The following is a 13,110-nucleotide window of genomic DNA, read 5'->3' on the forward strand; positions in this document are numbered from 1 at the left end:
TGGGCGGCAGAGCGAGATTCCGTCTCAAAAAAAAAAAAAAAGCTTACATCTGTGGCTGGGTTTAGTGGCTCATGCCTGTAATCCCAGCACTTTGGAAGGCTGAGGCGGGCAGGTAGCACTTTGGAAGGCTGAGGCGGGCAGGTCACGAGGTCAGGAGTTTGAGACCAGCCTGACCAACATGGTGAAACCCCATCTCTACTAAAAATACAAAAATTAGCCAGGCGTGGTGGCTGTGCCTGTAATCCTAGCTACTCAGGAGGCTGAGGCAAGATCACTGATTGAACCTGGGAGACGGAGGTTGCAGTGAGCCAAGATCACGCCACTGCACTCCAGCCTGGGCAACAGAATGAGACTCTGTCTCAAAAAGGGGATAAAAAAAAAAAAAAGCTTATGTTTGCAAACATGCATGTAAAAATGTAAAAGTTGGACATTATTTTGATATGTATGCATAGAAAAATATCTGAAGGATTGACAATGAAATGAAATAATAGTATACACAGCAGTGAATTACACACAACGCTTTTCCTTATTTTTATTTTCTATTATGAAAAAACAATTTTAGAAAATACAAGCAATATAAAGGAAAATATTTAAGTTATAAACAATAACAATACCAAAGCAGGAAACCAAGTCAAGTAAAAACTTAAACTATGGAATAGTATTCACTAAAAAGCTAAAATATAATACACAGAAAATATATAATTGTATGTTAAAATTGATAGGATTATGGTTGATATAAACATTTTTCAATCATGTGCCTTTGTAATTTAAAAAAGCAGGAAATTTTCATGAAGTTGTCAGTTTTGCTACAATAAACTTCTGATAAAAATTATGCATAAAACTTATCTAACTGTAATATTTAAAGTTAAATTCATATCTGATAGTAAGAAATAAATTACATGCAATTGAACATATATACCTTTGCCAGCAGAGTCTTCCCACAGCCAGGAGGACCAGCAAGGAGGACCCCAGCTGGAGTCACCAATCCAAGAGCTTTGAACTGGTCTGGGTTGCGTACTGGTGCCTGGAAAGAATGATACCAGTGGTGATCCATTACATGTCTATTTTATACTGCAGGTTCAAATTATCTCCAGATATATATTTTATGTTTTTTTATTTTTTTATTTTTTGAGTGTGCCTCTATCACCCAGGCTAGAGTGCAGTGGCATTACCTCGGCTCACTGCAATTTCTGTCTCCTGGGTTCAAGCGATCCTCCTACCTTAGCCTTGTGAGTAGCTGGGACTACAGGCACATGCCACCACGCCTGGCTAATTTTTGTATTTTTAGTAGAGTCAAGTTTTCACCATGTTGGCCAGGCTGGTCTCGAACTCCTGACCTCAGGTGATCCACCTGCCTCAGCCTTCCAAAGTGCTGGGATTACAGACAGGAGCCACTGTGCCCGGCCTCTCAGGCTTATTTTCAACATGACTGTGAGGCCTGAAGATATGAACAGTACCTGTTTACCTGTTCATGCCCTGTGGTGATAAAGAGAAAAGTCCCCGCGCTTGAGGAATGTATACTTGAACGTAACATCGAAGAACATTTTAGACATAACAATATAATATTTTGACAAATATTTTTTAGAAAACCATTTAAATATCTAGGTTATAAAATGTTTAGACAATGGTCTCCTCTAAGAAATCAGACGCAGCAGTAACTTTTGCATAGTTAAAAGTCAGAGATACCTGTTGACTATAATTTCAGTGTATTTTCTCTTTCAGTAGTACATACCTCTAAATCGATCATATTTCAATTAATGAATCACAGAACGATGAGTAGAAAAGTAAAGTAAATAAAAATCAATCCAAAGTTTTACGTGCATTAAAATTGCCTTGACCCATAAGATCAGGTTCAGAAAGTCTTTGTCAAACAATTTGGTCTTGACTGAATGAAGCCTGAAGGTTTTTGTGGTTGTTTAAACTCACTCCTATAGCAATGAAGCACAACCAAAAGGATCAGCACAAAATAGGTCTCAATGGAGTATTATTCAGCCACAAAAATGAAGGAAATCCTGTCATTTGCTGCAACATGGATGGAACTAGAGGTCATTATGTCAGTGAAATAAACCAGGCACAGAAAGGCAAATATTGCACATTCACACTCATAGTAGGAGCTAATAAAGTGGATCTCATGGAAATGGAGAGCAAACTGATTGATGGTTACCAGAGGTTGGAAAGGCAAGGTGGAGAGGAGTATGATGAAGAGAAGTTGGTTAACAGGTAAAAAAAATATAGTTAGATAGGAGTAATAAGTTCCGGTATTTGATAACCCAGTAGGGAAATTACATTTCAAAAGAGCTAGAAGAAAAAAAGTATATTTCAAAATAGCTAGAAGAAAAAAGTATATTTCAAAACAGCTAGAAGAAAAAAAAGTATAATGTTTCCAACACAAAGAAAACATAAACATTAGAGGTGATGAATATCCCAATGACTCTGACTTCATCATTACACATTTAATACATGTATCAAAATATCACATGTACCCCCAAAATATTTACAACTGTGATATATCAATTAAAAAAAAAAACAAATAAATCAGATCTCAAACAAAAGAAAAACCATTGTTGGGGGCTTAGCACTTGAAAGAAGTGCTACATTCAAGTCAATTTAGATACAGTGATTAAGTCAGTTTAGCCACAGAACCTAGTACACATGCATGGAGCTTTATCTCTGATCCTTAATCCATGACATGCCAATAATATTTGGCAGCTGATATACGTACCAATATTGCCATGGTGAGCTCCTCTCTAATGTCTTCCAGGGCACCAATATCTGCCCATGTCACATTAGGGACAGTGACAAAGCCTTCCCTTTTGGCAGAGGGTTGGACTGAGGATAGAGCAACAATGAAATCATTCAGTTCAATGCACAGGCCTTGCATCTGCTCCTCTGAGAGGGGATCTTGGTCTCTTAGCAACCCCAGCAGCCTCTGTAATTCATCCTTGAAGGGAACAATTGAGGGGAAGATAAAAAAACACCACAACAGCTATAGAAAAGTTACATTTTCTACTTATAAAAATTATTACTGTAGTATTTCCGTAAGCTATCCTGAACTTCTATGTATTTTAATAATTTTCTCTCTGACATGAGACAAGCTCATTTTATTCTAAAGGATCATATGCTCTGGTCAAGTAAAGATACACCAATTGTAATTAAATATATAAGAATGATTTCTATATACTAGGGCTAGGTATAGCAAATATAAGCAGTTGGCAAATATTCATTTCAGCAACCATGATATTTCCCATGTTTCATTTATAAATATTCAAGAAACAGCTGAATCCGGATGAAATTAAAAAAAGTTATGCTGGAGGTAGTATAATTTGTTAATACGGTTCCTTAATGGCTTATCAACTAAGTAGAGGGAAGGCAATTTTCCTATTACTATCAAATCTTAAAAGGCAGATTTCTTGCTTTGTGAAGATGAAAGGATAAGTCTAAAAAATAGGTAACCGATTAATTCAATTTATAAAATATTAATTTATATGCAATATTATAAAACAAATGAGTTTGTTATTTTTTACAGAAGTAATTGCAGTTTCAAATGTCTAAGAAAAAAATAAATTCTGTGAGAACAAAAGATCTGGATTTAAGCCCCTGCTCTATAAAGTAGAGGCTGTATGGGCTTGGGCAAATCACAACCTCTTAAGCTTAGTGCCTTTGATTATAAAATGGGGAAAATAATGATATTTATATAAGGTTACAGGGATTAAATTATATAACATACAGAAGCCATCTGTGCAAGCTATAAAATGCTACATAAAATGCTATATATATTGAATTTTCATGACTCACAAAACTAAAAAATTTAATACTGATCTTAGATTGATAAATGTCCCCTATTATTCATATGACTGTCCTCCAGAGCTGTTTGCAGCTACCGACGTGGATATAGTTGTGTCAACAGACCACTGTAATCTACCTAGCCAAAAGTTAATCAGGAGATATAATTAAATGCCAATGCTGAAATAGGGGTTGACAACCTTTTTCTGTAAAGGACTAGACCGTAAACACTGTAGGCTTTGTGGGCCATGGTCTCTGCTGCAGACTCCTATGTGAATTCTGCCGTGAAGTACGAAAGCAGAAAGAGGCAACATGTATACAAATGAACATGGCTGTGTTCCAATATAACTTTAATTTACAAAAACAGGTGGTGGGTGGGTAGGCCACACACTCTGCCAACCCCATTCCAGAATCTCATAATCATTATTGTAAAATGAATTTATTCAGAATAAACTAAACATAAAACAACTCGTATTTTTGAAATGATACACATTATGGGTATAAATGATAATTATTCTATAGATTAAATGCCAATAAAACAGAAAGTAACAAACCTCAACTATACTGACCCTTGCTTCAATGAAAAATAACACAAAGAACATTAAAAGGACAATTTAAAATGCCTTTAGAGAAAGCACCTGTGTTTCAGAAGTGGACTCAGTTCCCAGACTTTCCTCCTGGACTCCTTTAGATGGCAAATCTTTCATTTCAGGATCTTTCTTCTCCTGTTCCTGTAGCTTCATTAAGACTCTGTTGACTGCACACATTGCTGCCTCTCGGCACAGTGCCATCAGATCAGCACCAACAAAGCCTGGAGTTAGGTGTGCTAAGTGACAGAAATCAAAAGCTTGAGGAAGCCTCAGTTTTCTGCACAACGTTTGAAGTATTCTGTAGAAAAGACAGGCGAAAAAATTTCTGATTCCCAATCTAATAGTAAAAACAAGTCACCAACTATATTTATTCAAAGTCCTTCACATCTGCCAAAGGTATCAAAATGGATACTATATAAGATCAAATAGTTCATTCACTCAACAAATGCTAAGTTACATGTTCCATCTTATTCCAGAAAGGATTATGGTAAATATCTGCTTTGTTAGGAACCATGCTAAATGCTGTGAGGAAACATAGAATTTTTAAAAAATATTTTGCCTTTAAGAATTTATACCATTACAGGGGAAATAAGATAAATAACGTATGGGGGTACTTTTAGAGTAGATTAATGGTTGTCTACCAGAAATAAAAGCCCCCACATTCACACAAACCATTAATTATCTTCATCATTGAAAATTATCTTGCCATATACTTCCCATTTTATATGAGGACAACTACATCTCCAACTTTATCTTTACTTACTGTTCATCCCCTGTACTACACGTGTGAAAAATCTTGTTCAACCTAACTGGCAACATGGTATCTATAAAAATCTGGACTTCTAGATAATTGTTGTTAAAGGAATATCTTGAACAATTTCTGATAAGACCTACTAAATAAAAACTTAAAAGCAGTAAAGATATTCAAGATGAGACCAGGTGCAGTGGCTCACGCCTGCAATCCCACGCCTGCAATTACTCTGGGAGGCTGAGGCAGGCAGATCACTTGAGGTCAAGAGTTTGAGATTAGCCTGGTCAACATGGCAAAATTCCATCTCTACTAAACATACAAAAATTAGCTGGGAGTGGCCGGGTGCAGTGGCTCACGCCTGTAATCGCAGTACTTTGGGAGGCCAAGGCGGGTGGATCACGAGGTCAGGATATCGAGACCATCCTGACTAACACAGTGAAACCCCGTTTCTACTAAAAATACAAAAAATTAGCCAGGCGTGGTGGCAGGCGCCTGTAGTCCCAGCTACTAAGGAGGCGGAGGCAGGAGAATGGCGTGAACCTGAGAGGCGGAGCTTGCAGTGAGCCGAGATCACGCCATTGCACCCCAGCCTGGGCGGCAGAGCGAGACTCCGTCTCAGGAAAAAAAAAAAAATTAGCTGGGCGTGGTGGCAGGTACCTGTCATTCTAGCTACAGGAAAGCCGAGAGCCTGAGCTACACGAGAGCCAGGAGAATTGCTTGAACCGGGAGGTGGAAGTTGCAGTGAGCCAAGATTGTGTCTCTGCACTCCAGCCTGAATGACAGAGCAAGACTCCATCTCGAATAATAATAAAAAAAGATATTCAGGATAAAAGGTCTGAAGCCAAACTGCAAGAGTTTGAATCCCAGCTCTGTTATCCTTTGTAATCTGGGCCAGTTACTTAACCTTTGTGCTTCAGTTTCTTCATTTATTCAATCTATATTATAGTAGCACTTATTCAGAGGGCGGTTGCTACAAATGAATACACGCAAAGCACATAAAACAGTGGCTGATCCATAGTTAGTGACCAATGAATGTTAATTCTTTTTTTTTTTTTTCTTTCTGAGACGGAGTTTTGCTCTTGTTGCCCAGGCTGGAGTGCAATGGTGCAATCTCGGCTCACCGCAACCTCTGCCTCCCGGGTTCGAGTGATTCTCCTGCCTCAGCCTCTCAAGTAGCTGGGATTATAGGCATGCACCAATGAATGTTAATTCTTATTTACATATTTTGGTATTATAAACTAACTTGGACAAGCAAATATATTTTAAAATTAATAAATGTGTAAAGAATAATAATTTCAAATGTCAAGCTAATAAAGATTTTAGAAAAATCATTTGGGATCATGTAAGTGAGCAGAATAGAAGCAGATAAACATTACTGACAAATTTTTTAAAATTTCACTTGGATACTCTGAATAATGGGAATCAAGAAAACTTTCCACTAAAGAACTATTTCCAAAAGACACAGATCCAATTTGCTACTATGGATAAGAATACAAAATACTCTTCAACTTACCATGAGTTTACGTCCTGATAAACCCATCCTAAGTCAAAAACATCATGATAAACCCTTTGTAAAGTTGAAAAACTATAAGCCAAACCACTGTCAGTTGGGGACTATCTGTACTAAGAACATTTTGGATGTTATGAAAATGGCTAACAAAAAATAGTAACATCCTTTTCATAGTTGTACTCTATCCCTAAAAAAAGTGGATATTTCTGGTCATTATACTGTAGAAACTCCAAAAGAGGGGAAAGCTACCACTGTTTTAGCTCCAGCTACTGCAGCCACATGAGACTGTGAGGCAGAACCATCTAGCTGAGGCCTTTCCAAATTCTTGATCCTCAGAAACTGTGAGACACAATAAAATGAGTACTGTTGTAAGACACTAAATTTTGGTGTGGTCTGTTTTACACCAATAGAAACTGGAACAGTTATATGGGTATCCTTTTATGTATGCTGAAACTTTTCCATAATTTTATGCTTTTGAAGTACTGGATGATATTGGGAGGATCATTTGAGGGCAGGAGTTCAAGATGAACCTGAGCAACATAGTGAGACCCTCTCTCTATATATAAAAAAAAATAATAAAAGAGACAGATATCAATAGCTACCTTATTTAAAAAAATTCTATGTGTCAGATATTGTGCAAAAAATTCTGTGTGTCAGATACTGTGCTAGGTTATGTTAATTCAATACTCACAGGAAGCCTTTAATTTATAGTATTATCACTTTACAGATAAAGTTATTACTGTTATTACTACTGCATTATAGATAAATATTACTGCATTATAGATAAATAAACAAAAGCTTGGAAATGTTAAAAACATTGGACAAGGATAACAGGAGGCAGAGGTGGAATAATTTTCCTTCGCTGACTCAAAGTTTGGGCATCTACTCATTGCCTCTGCACCCCAATCCTGTCCAGGTCTGGCCTTTCCCCTCACTTACACTTACTCACACCCTGGACCTCGTCATTACCTAGATCTGGCCCCTGTCTGAGATCACAATCTCACACACGGCACTCTGCCCAGTCTCACATGTCTGAGCTTATATGTGCTATTACTTGCTATTACTCCCACACTGTTCCTGGACCTCACCAAGATCTTCATCTTCAGTTCACCCCTTCCTCATTAAATACTTTTTTTTTTTTTTTTTGAGACCGGGTTTTGCTGTGTCACCCAGGCTGGATGGAGTGCAGTGGCGTGACATCAGCTCACTGCAACCTCCACCTCCCAGCCAATTCCCCTGCCTTAGTCTCCTGAGTAGCTGGGATTAGGGGTGTGCACCACCACGCCCGGCTAATTTTTGTGTATTTTAAGTAGAGACAGGGTTTCACCATGTTGGCCAGGCTGGTCTCGAACTCCTGACCTCAGGTGATCCATCCGCCTCAGCCTCTCAAAGTGCTAGGATTATAGGTGTGAGCCACAACACCTGACCTAGTATTTCAGAACATTTCTTACCTCGATTTCCACTCTACCACCTCAACAGTGCTTCCTGAGATAGTCTTGCTTATGAAGTTATATTTCTGGTTATTGGTGGATGTTTATTTGCTCTATGGACATTATTCATTTGCTCAATTACTAGGAAAGGCTGGTGCTGCAGCAAACAGCTTTCAACTGTCTGGCTGCCATTTCATTACTGGTAACAGGACCTGTGGTCTCACACAGGTTAGTGCAATAGGTGAAAGTATGGTACTCAGATTTAACCTGTATGTGAACCAAATGGCTCTACTGTATTCCATAGCTCCAGACATTGCCACTAATCTGGTCAGCCAACTAAAGAATGCAAGCCATTGTTAGTAAGACTAGACAAATGAGTAGGGATACATAAGTCCATCACTACCTCTGAAAAACAATTATCCTACTGAGGAGTAAATTGTTTTCTTCCCCCTTTTTTTTTTTTACAGAGGTGGGGCCTCCCTTTGTCACCCAGATTGGAGTGCAGAGGCACAATCATGACTTACTGCAGCCTCGAACTCCTGGGCTCAAGCAATCCTCCTGTGCTTCAGCCTCCTGAGTAGCTAGGACTACAGGTGTGTGCACAGCTAATTTGATTTTTTGTAGAGACAGTATCGCACTATGTTGCCCAGGTTCAAACTCCTGGTCTCAAGTGATCCTCCTGCCTCAGTCTCCCAAAGTGGTGGGATTACAGGCCTGAGCCACTGCACCCAAGCATAAATCATTTTCTTAATGTGGGCTTCTCCTTTTCCAAATCAATTTAGTTGGTACAAAAAGAAAGTGAGAGAGAAAGAAAAAGCTACATGGTATTTCTCACCTCTTACTTTCAAACCATTCAGTTAAGATGACTTAGTGGCATACAAACTTCATTCTATAAGAATATACCTTTCTCTGGATGCTTCACCTGGGATACCTAGGCATATTTCTCGGTCGAACCTTCCTGCACGTCTCAAAGCAGGGTCTAACGAATCTGGTCGATTAGTAGCTCCAATAACTAGGACCCGGGCTGTAGCAGCCACATTATTCAGATCTAGTAAGACAGAGAAAGAGTGGTGAACAACGCACTTGACATTGAGGGCAATAATGGTTACAGAAATCATTTCATGGTTAAAGAGAAAGTACTACAGATTTTGACAGCAACGTACATATAAAATCAACATTTATTAAATGTCAAATATGTAAAAGGTATGAGGAGGATAAATAAAATACAAACTCTGTCCTCAGCAGTTCACAATCTACTGAGAAACATTGAGTGTGTAAATAAAAAAATGGCATCAGACAAATTTTGTGAAGTATAATAACAGATACAAACAAAGCACCATGGTAATACAAGAAAAGACATCATGAATTCCAACTGAGGAATAAGGGAGGGTTCATGGAGGTGGTAATATTTCAGAAAAGGCTTGAAGGGTAAATAGAATTTTAACAAGCAGATATATAGGTTAATGGAATTCTATGTAGAAGAGTATGAGTGAAAGCACAGAGGATCGAGCATGCATGGCAAATCCATGCAAGGTGAGCAGGACAACAGGGAGGCTGGGGAGGATGCTGAGGTGTGTGTGGCTCAGAATAGACTGATAAAATTAATTCGAGCAGGGGAATACAAAATAGTCTTCAGCTGTTCGGGCTTAATCTAGGAATGTATTTCTAGGAACAGACAAAACTGAGGGCTTAAATCTTATCTTTCCTAAGTATTATTTCTCTCAACTGAACCAGGATTGAACAGCAGGGAGTCTGAGGTTATTTCCCTCACAGGTAACAAGAAAGTAGTAAGATGAAATCATAAGGAAATCATAAAATCATGTATAAATTTATACAGTGTGTTCTTTAGCCAGCAGGAAGCCATGAAAGCTTTTTCTCGGAATACAGGCCTCAAAGACATAACAAGAACATTTTAGATAAAAATGAAACAGAATCCCGGCACTTTGGGAGGCTGAAGCAGAAAGACTAAGCCCAGGAGTTCAAGACCAGCCTGGGCAACATAGTGAGACTGTCTTTAAAAAAAAAAAAAAAAAAATCCCAGGCACAGTGGCTCACACCTGTAATCCCAGCACTTTAGGAGGCTGAGGCCAGTGATCAACCTGCCTCATTTGACTAGAAATAAAAATATCACAAAAAGACCAGCCTGGACAACATGGCAACACCCTGTCTCAAAAATCAGCCAGGTGTGGTGGCACGCACCTGTAATCCCAGTTACTCAGGAGGCTGAGGCAGGCGAATAGCTTGAACCCAGGAGGCAGAGGTTGCAGCGAGTTGAGATCGTGCCACTGCACTCAAGTCTGGGCAACAGAGAGAGACTCTTGTCTCAAAAAAAAAAAAAAAAAAAAAAAAGCCAGGCATGCTGGTGCACACCTGTGGTCCCAGCTACTTGGGAGGCTTAAATGGGAGGATCACTTGAGCCCAGGAGGTCAAGGCTGCAGTGAGCTGTGATTGTGCCACTGCATTCCAACCTGGGTGACAGAGCAATACTCTATCTCATCAATCAATCAATCCACTAATCAGAAGAAGAAGCAACCTGCAACTTGGTAATGCAAGAAACATAAAATATATACTTCAAATTTTCTTGTGTACACAAAACAAGTGCTATTTCTTTTTATTTATTTTTAGAGGTAGCATCTTGCTATGTTGCCCAGGCTGGCCTCAAACTACTAGGCTCAAGCAGTCCTCCGACCTTAGCCTCCCAAAGTGTTAGGATTATAGGCATGAGCCAATGTGCCCAGTATGACTTTTTTTTTACACTATTTGATATTTATTATTTGAATATTATTTTATATCTTCATGTATTAATTACACTATTTTAAAAAATTTATTCTCTTAAAATGAATTTATTATTTTAAACTAACCATCCATGCAGGTTAGGAGTTGGGCTACAATTCTTCGTTCCATATCTTTTGAAGCAACTTCTCTTTTAGGGGTAATAGCATCAATTTCATCAATGAAAATGATACACGGTGCATTTGACTAGAAATAAAAATATCACAAAAAGACAACCATAAATACATCCCCTATACTGAAGCACAGTTAAGCATAAACGTTTTTAAAAAAATCTTAAAGGTCAAGGATCATTTGCCAAAAGAATAACCCTAAAAAAGGCAGTTCACATGTATTACTTCTGATTTGTATCTGACTTAAGAGAACCAAGATGATTAAAAGTACACAGGAAGGGACCACAGATAGGGTTACACATTCATAGTCTCTCCATCAATGCATGTTTTGTGATAAATCTATTGAAATTCTTTTGTAAATTAGATACATTTGCTATGCTATGAAACAGAAACAATGATTTTGGATAAGCGTATGCACAGAAAAAAAAATTAAGACAACAAGTTTATAAACTTTAAATTAGCAAAACCAAGCTTACTAGAAACTTTATGAGGGTTTCTACCAACATAAGAATCTCCAAGCCTTTCTCTATAATTTGCTATAAGAGGAAATTGGAGAAGCACCAGAAGCTTTTAAAAAAATCTGTGAAAAATACACATAAAATTTACCATTCTAACCACTCTGGGTATATAGTTTAGTGGCATTAAATATTTTCAGGGCCGGGCACGGTGGCTCAAGCCTGTAATCCCAGCACTTTGGGAGGCCGAGACGGGCGGATCACGAGGTCAGGAGATCGAGACCATCCTGGCTAACACGGTGAAACCCCGTCTCTACTAAAAATACAAAAAAAAACTAGCCGGGCGAGGTGGCGGGCGCCTGTAGTCCCAGCTACTCAGGAGGCTGAGGCAGGAGAATGGCGTAAACCCGGGAGGCAGAGCTTGCAGTGAGCTGAGATCCGGCCCACCGCACTCCAGTCCAGGCGACAGAGCGAGACTCCGCCTCAAAAAAAAAAAAAAAAAGAAAAAAAAAATTTTCAAACTGTTGTGTAAACGTCACCACTATCCATCTCCAGAACTTTCCCAGCATCCACACTTAAAAGTACCAGAAGCTTATTTTAAAGGCTACACTGAATAAGGAAGGATGGTAAAGTTTTAATACATCAGTGTAAAGATCACCTCCAGCTTTTTGTTTTGTTTTGTTTTTAGAAATAAACTAGATATGGTTCAGAAAGAATAAGTTAAGAGGTAAGGATCAGCTACCGAGAGTAGCCAAATTCATTGAGACAAAAAGTAGAATGGTGGTGGTGGCCAGGGACTGGTGGGAGAGAGGAATGGGGAGTTACTGTGTGGGAACATGAAGACGTTCTGGAAATGGATGTGGGTAATGATTACACAACAATATGAATGTACTTAATGCCACAGAATTGTACACTTAAAAATGTTTAAAATGGCCTTTTCAGTTGGAACTGCCATCTGCCAGTCATTAACCAAAATGATGAACACAAAGGGAAAGAGGAGAGGCACCTGATAGTTGTTCTCTAAGCCTTTCAGAAAACATGGAGCTGTTCTTTTGGCTATATATATATGCAAATCTATAAGAAATGTGATATTGTAGGCTGGGCGCCATGGCTCACTCCTGTAATCCCAGCACTTTGGGAGGCCAAGGCGGGTAGATTACCAGAGGTCAGGAGTTCAAGTCCAGCCTGGCCAACATGGTGAAACCCCATCTCTACTAAACATACAAAAATTAGCAGGGCGTGGTGGTGCATGTCTGTAATCCCAGCTACTCGGGAGGCTGAGGCAGGAGAATTATTTGAGCCCGGAAGGCGGAGGTTATAGTGAGCTGAGATCACGCCACTGCACTCCAGCCTGGACAACAGAGAGAGACTCCATCTCATAAAAAAAAAAAAAAAATTACCTGGTGGGTAGTGCATGCCTGTAATCCCAGCTACTTGGGAGGCTGAGGCAAGAGAATTGCTTGAACCCAGGAAGCGGAGATTGCAGTGAGCCGACACTGTGCCACTGCACTCCAGCCTGGGCGACAGAACAAGACTCTGTCAGAAAGAAAAGGAAAAGGAAAAGGAAAGGAAGAAATGTGATACTGTAGACATCAAGGGAATGGGTACTGTTCAAAAAGGAATGTCCCACAAGTGTTACCACCGCAAAACTGGAAGAGTTTATAACATTATCCAGCATGCTGCTGGCA

At 39.0% G+C, this 13,110-nt stretch overlaps 1 protein-coding gene across 1 annotated transcript in view; it reads right to left on the reverse strand.

The window, feature by feature from the left end:
* The window catches only part of NVL (nuclear VCP-like), a 128,520-nt gene that overhangs the window by 82,733 nt on the left and 32,677 nt on the right, over positions 1-13,110 (reverse strand). Inside the window, exons 13-17 of the mRNA XM_011929511.1 lie at positions 10,926-11,043; positions 8,968-9,112; positions 4,422-4,671; positions 2,723-2,941; positions 920-1,024 (exon numbers count right to left, since the gene is read on the reverse strand). Coding sequence (XP_011784901.1) covers positions 920-1,024; positions 2,723-2,941; positions 4,422-4,671; positions 8,968-9,112; positions 10,926-11,043 — 837 coding nt within the window. The remainder of the gene's footprint in view (positions 1-919; positions 1,025-2,722; positions 2,942-4,421; positions 4,672-8,967; positions 9,113-10,925; positions 11,044-13,110) is intronic.

This window comes from Colobus angolensis, unplaced genomic scaffold (genome assembly GCF_000951035.1).
Source record: "Colobus angolensis palliatus isolate OR3802 unplaced genomic scaffold, Cang.pa_1.0 Scaffold81, whole genome shotgun sequence".
Taxonomy (NCBI): Eukaryota; Metazoa; Chordata; class Mammalia; order Primates; family Cercopithecidae; genus Colobus; species Colobus angolensis.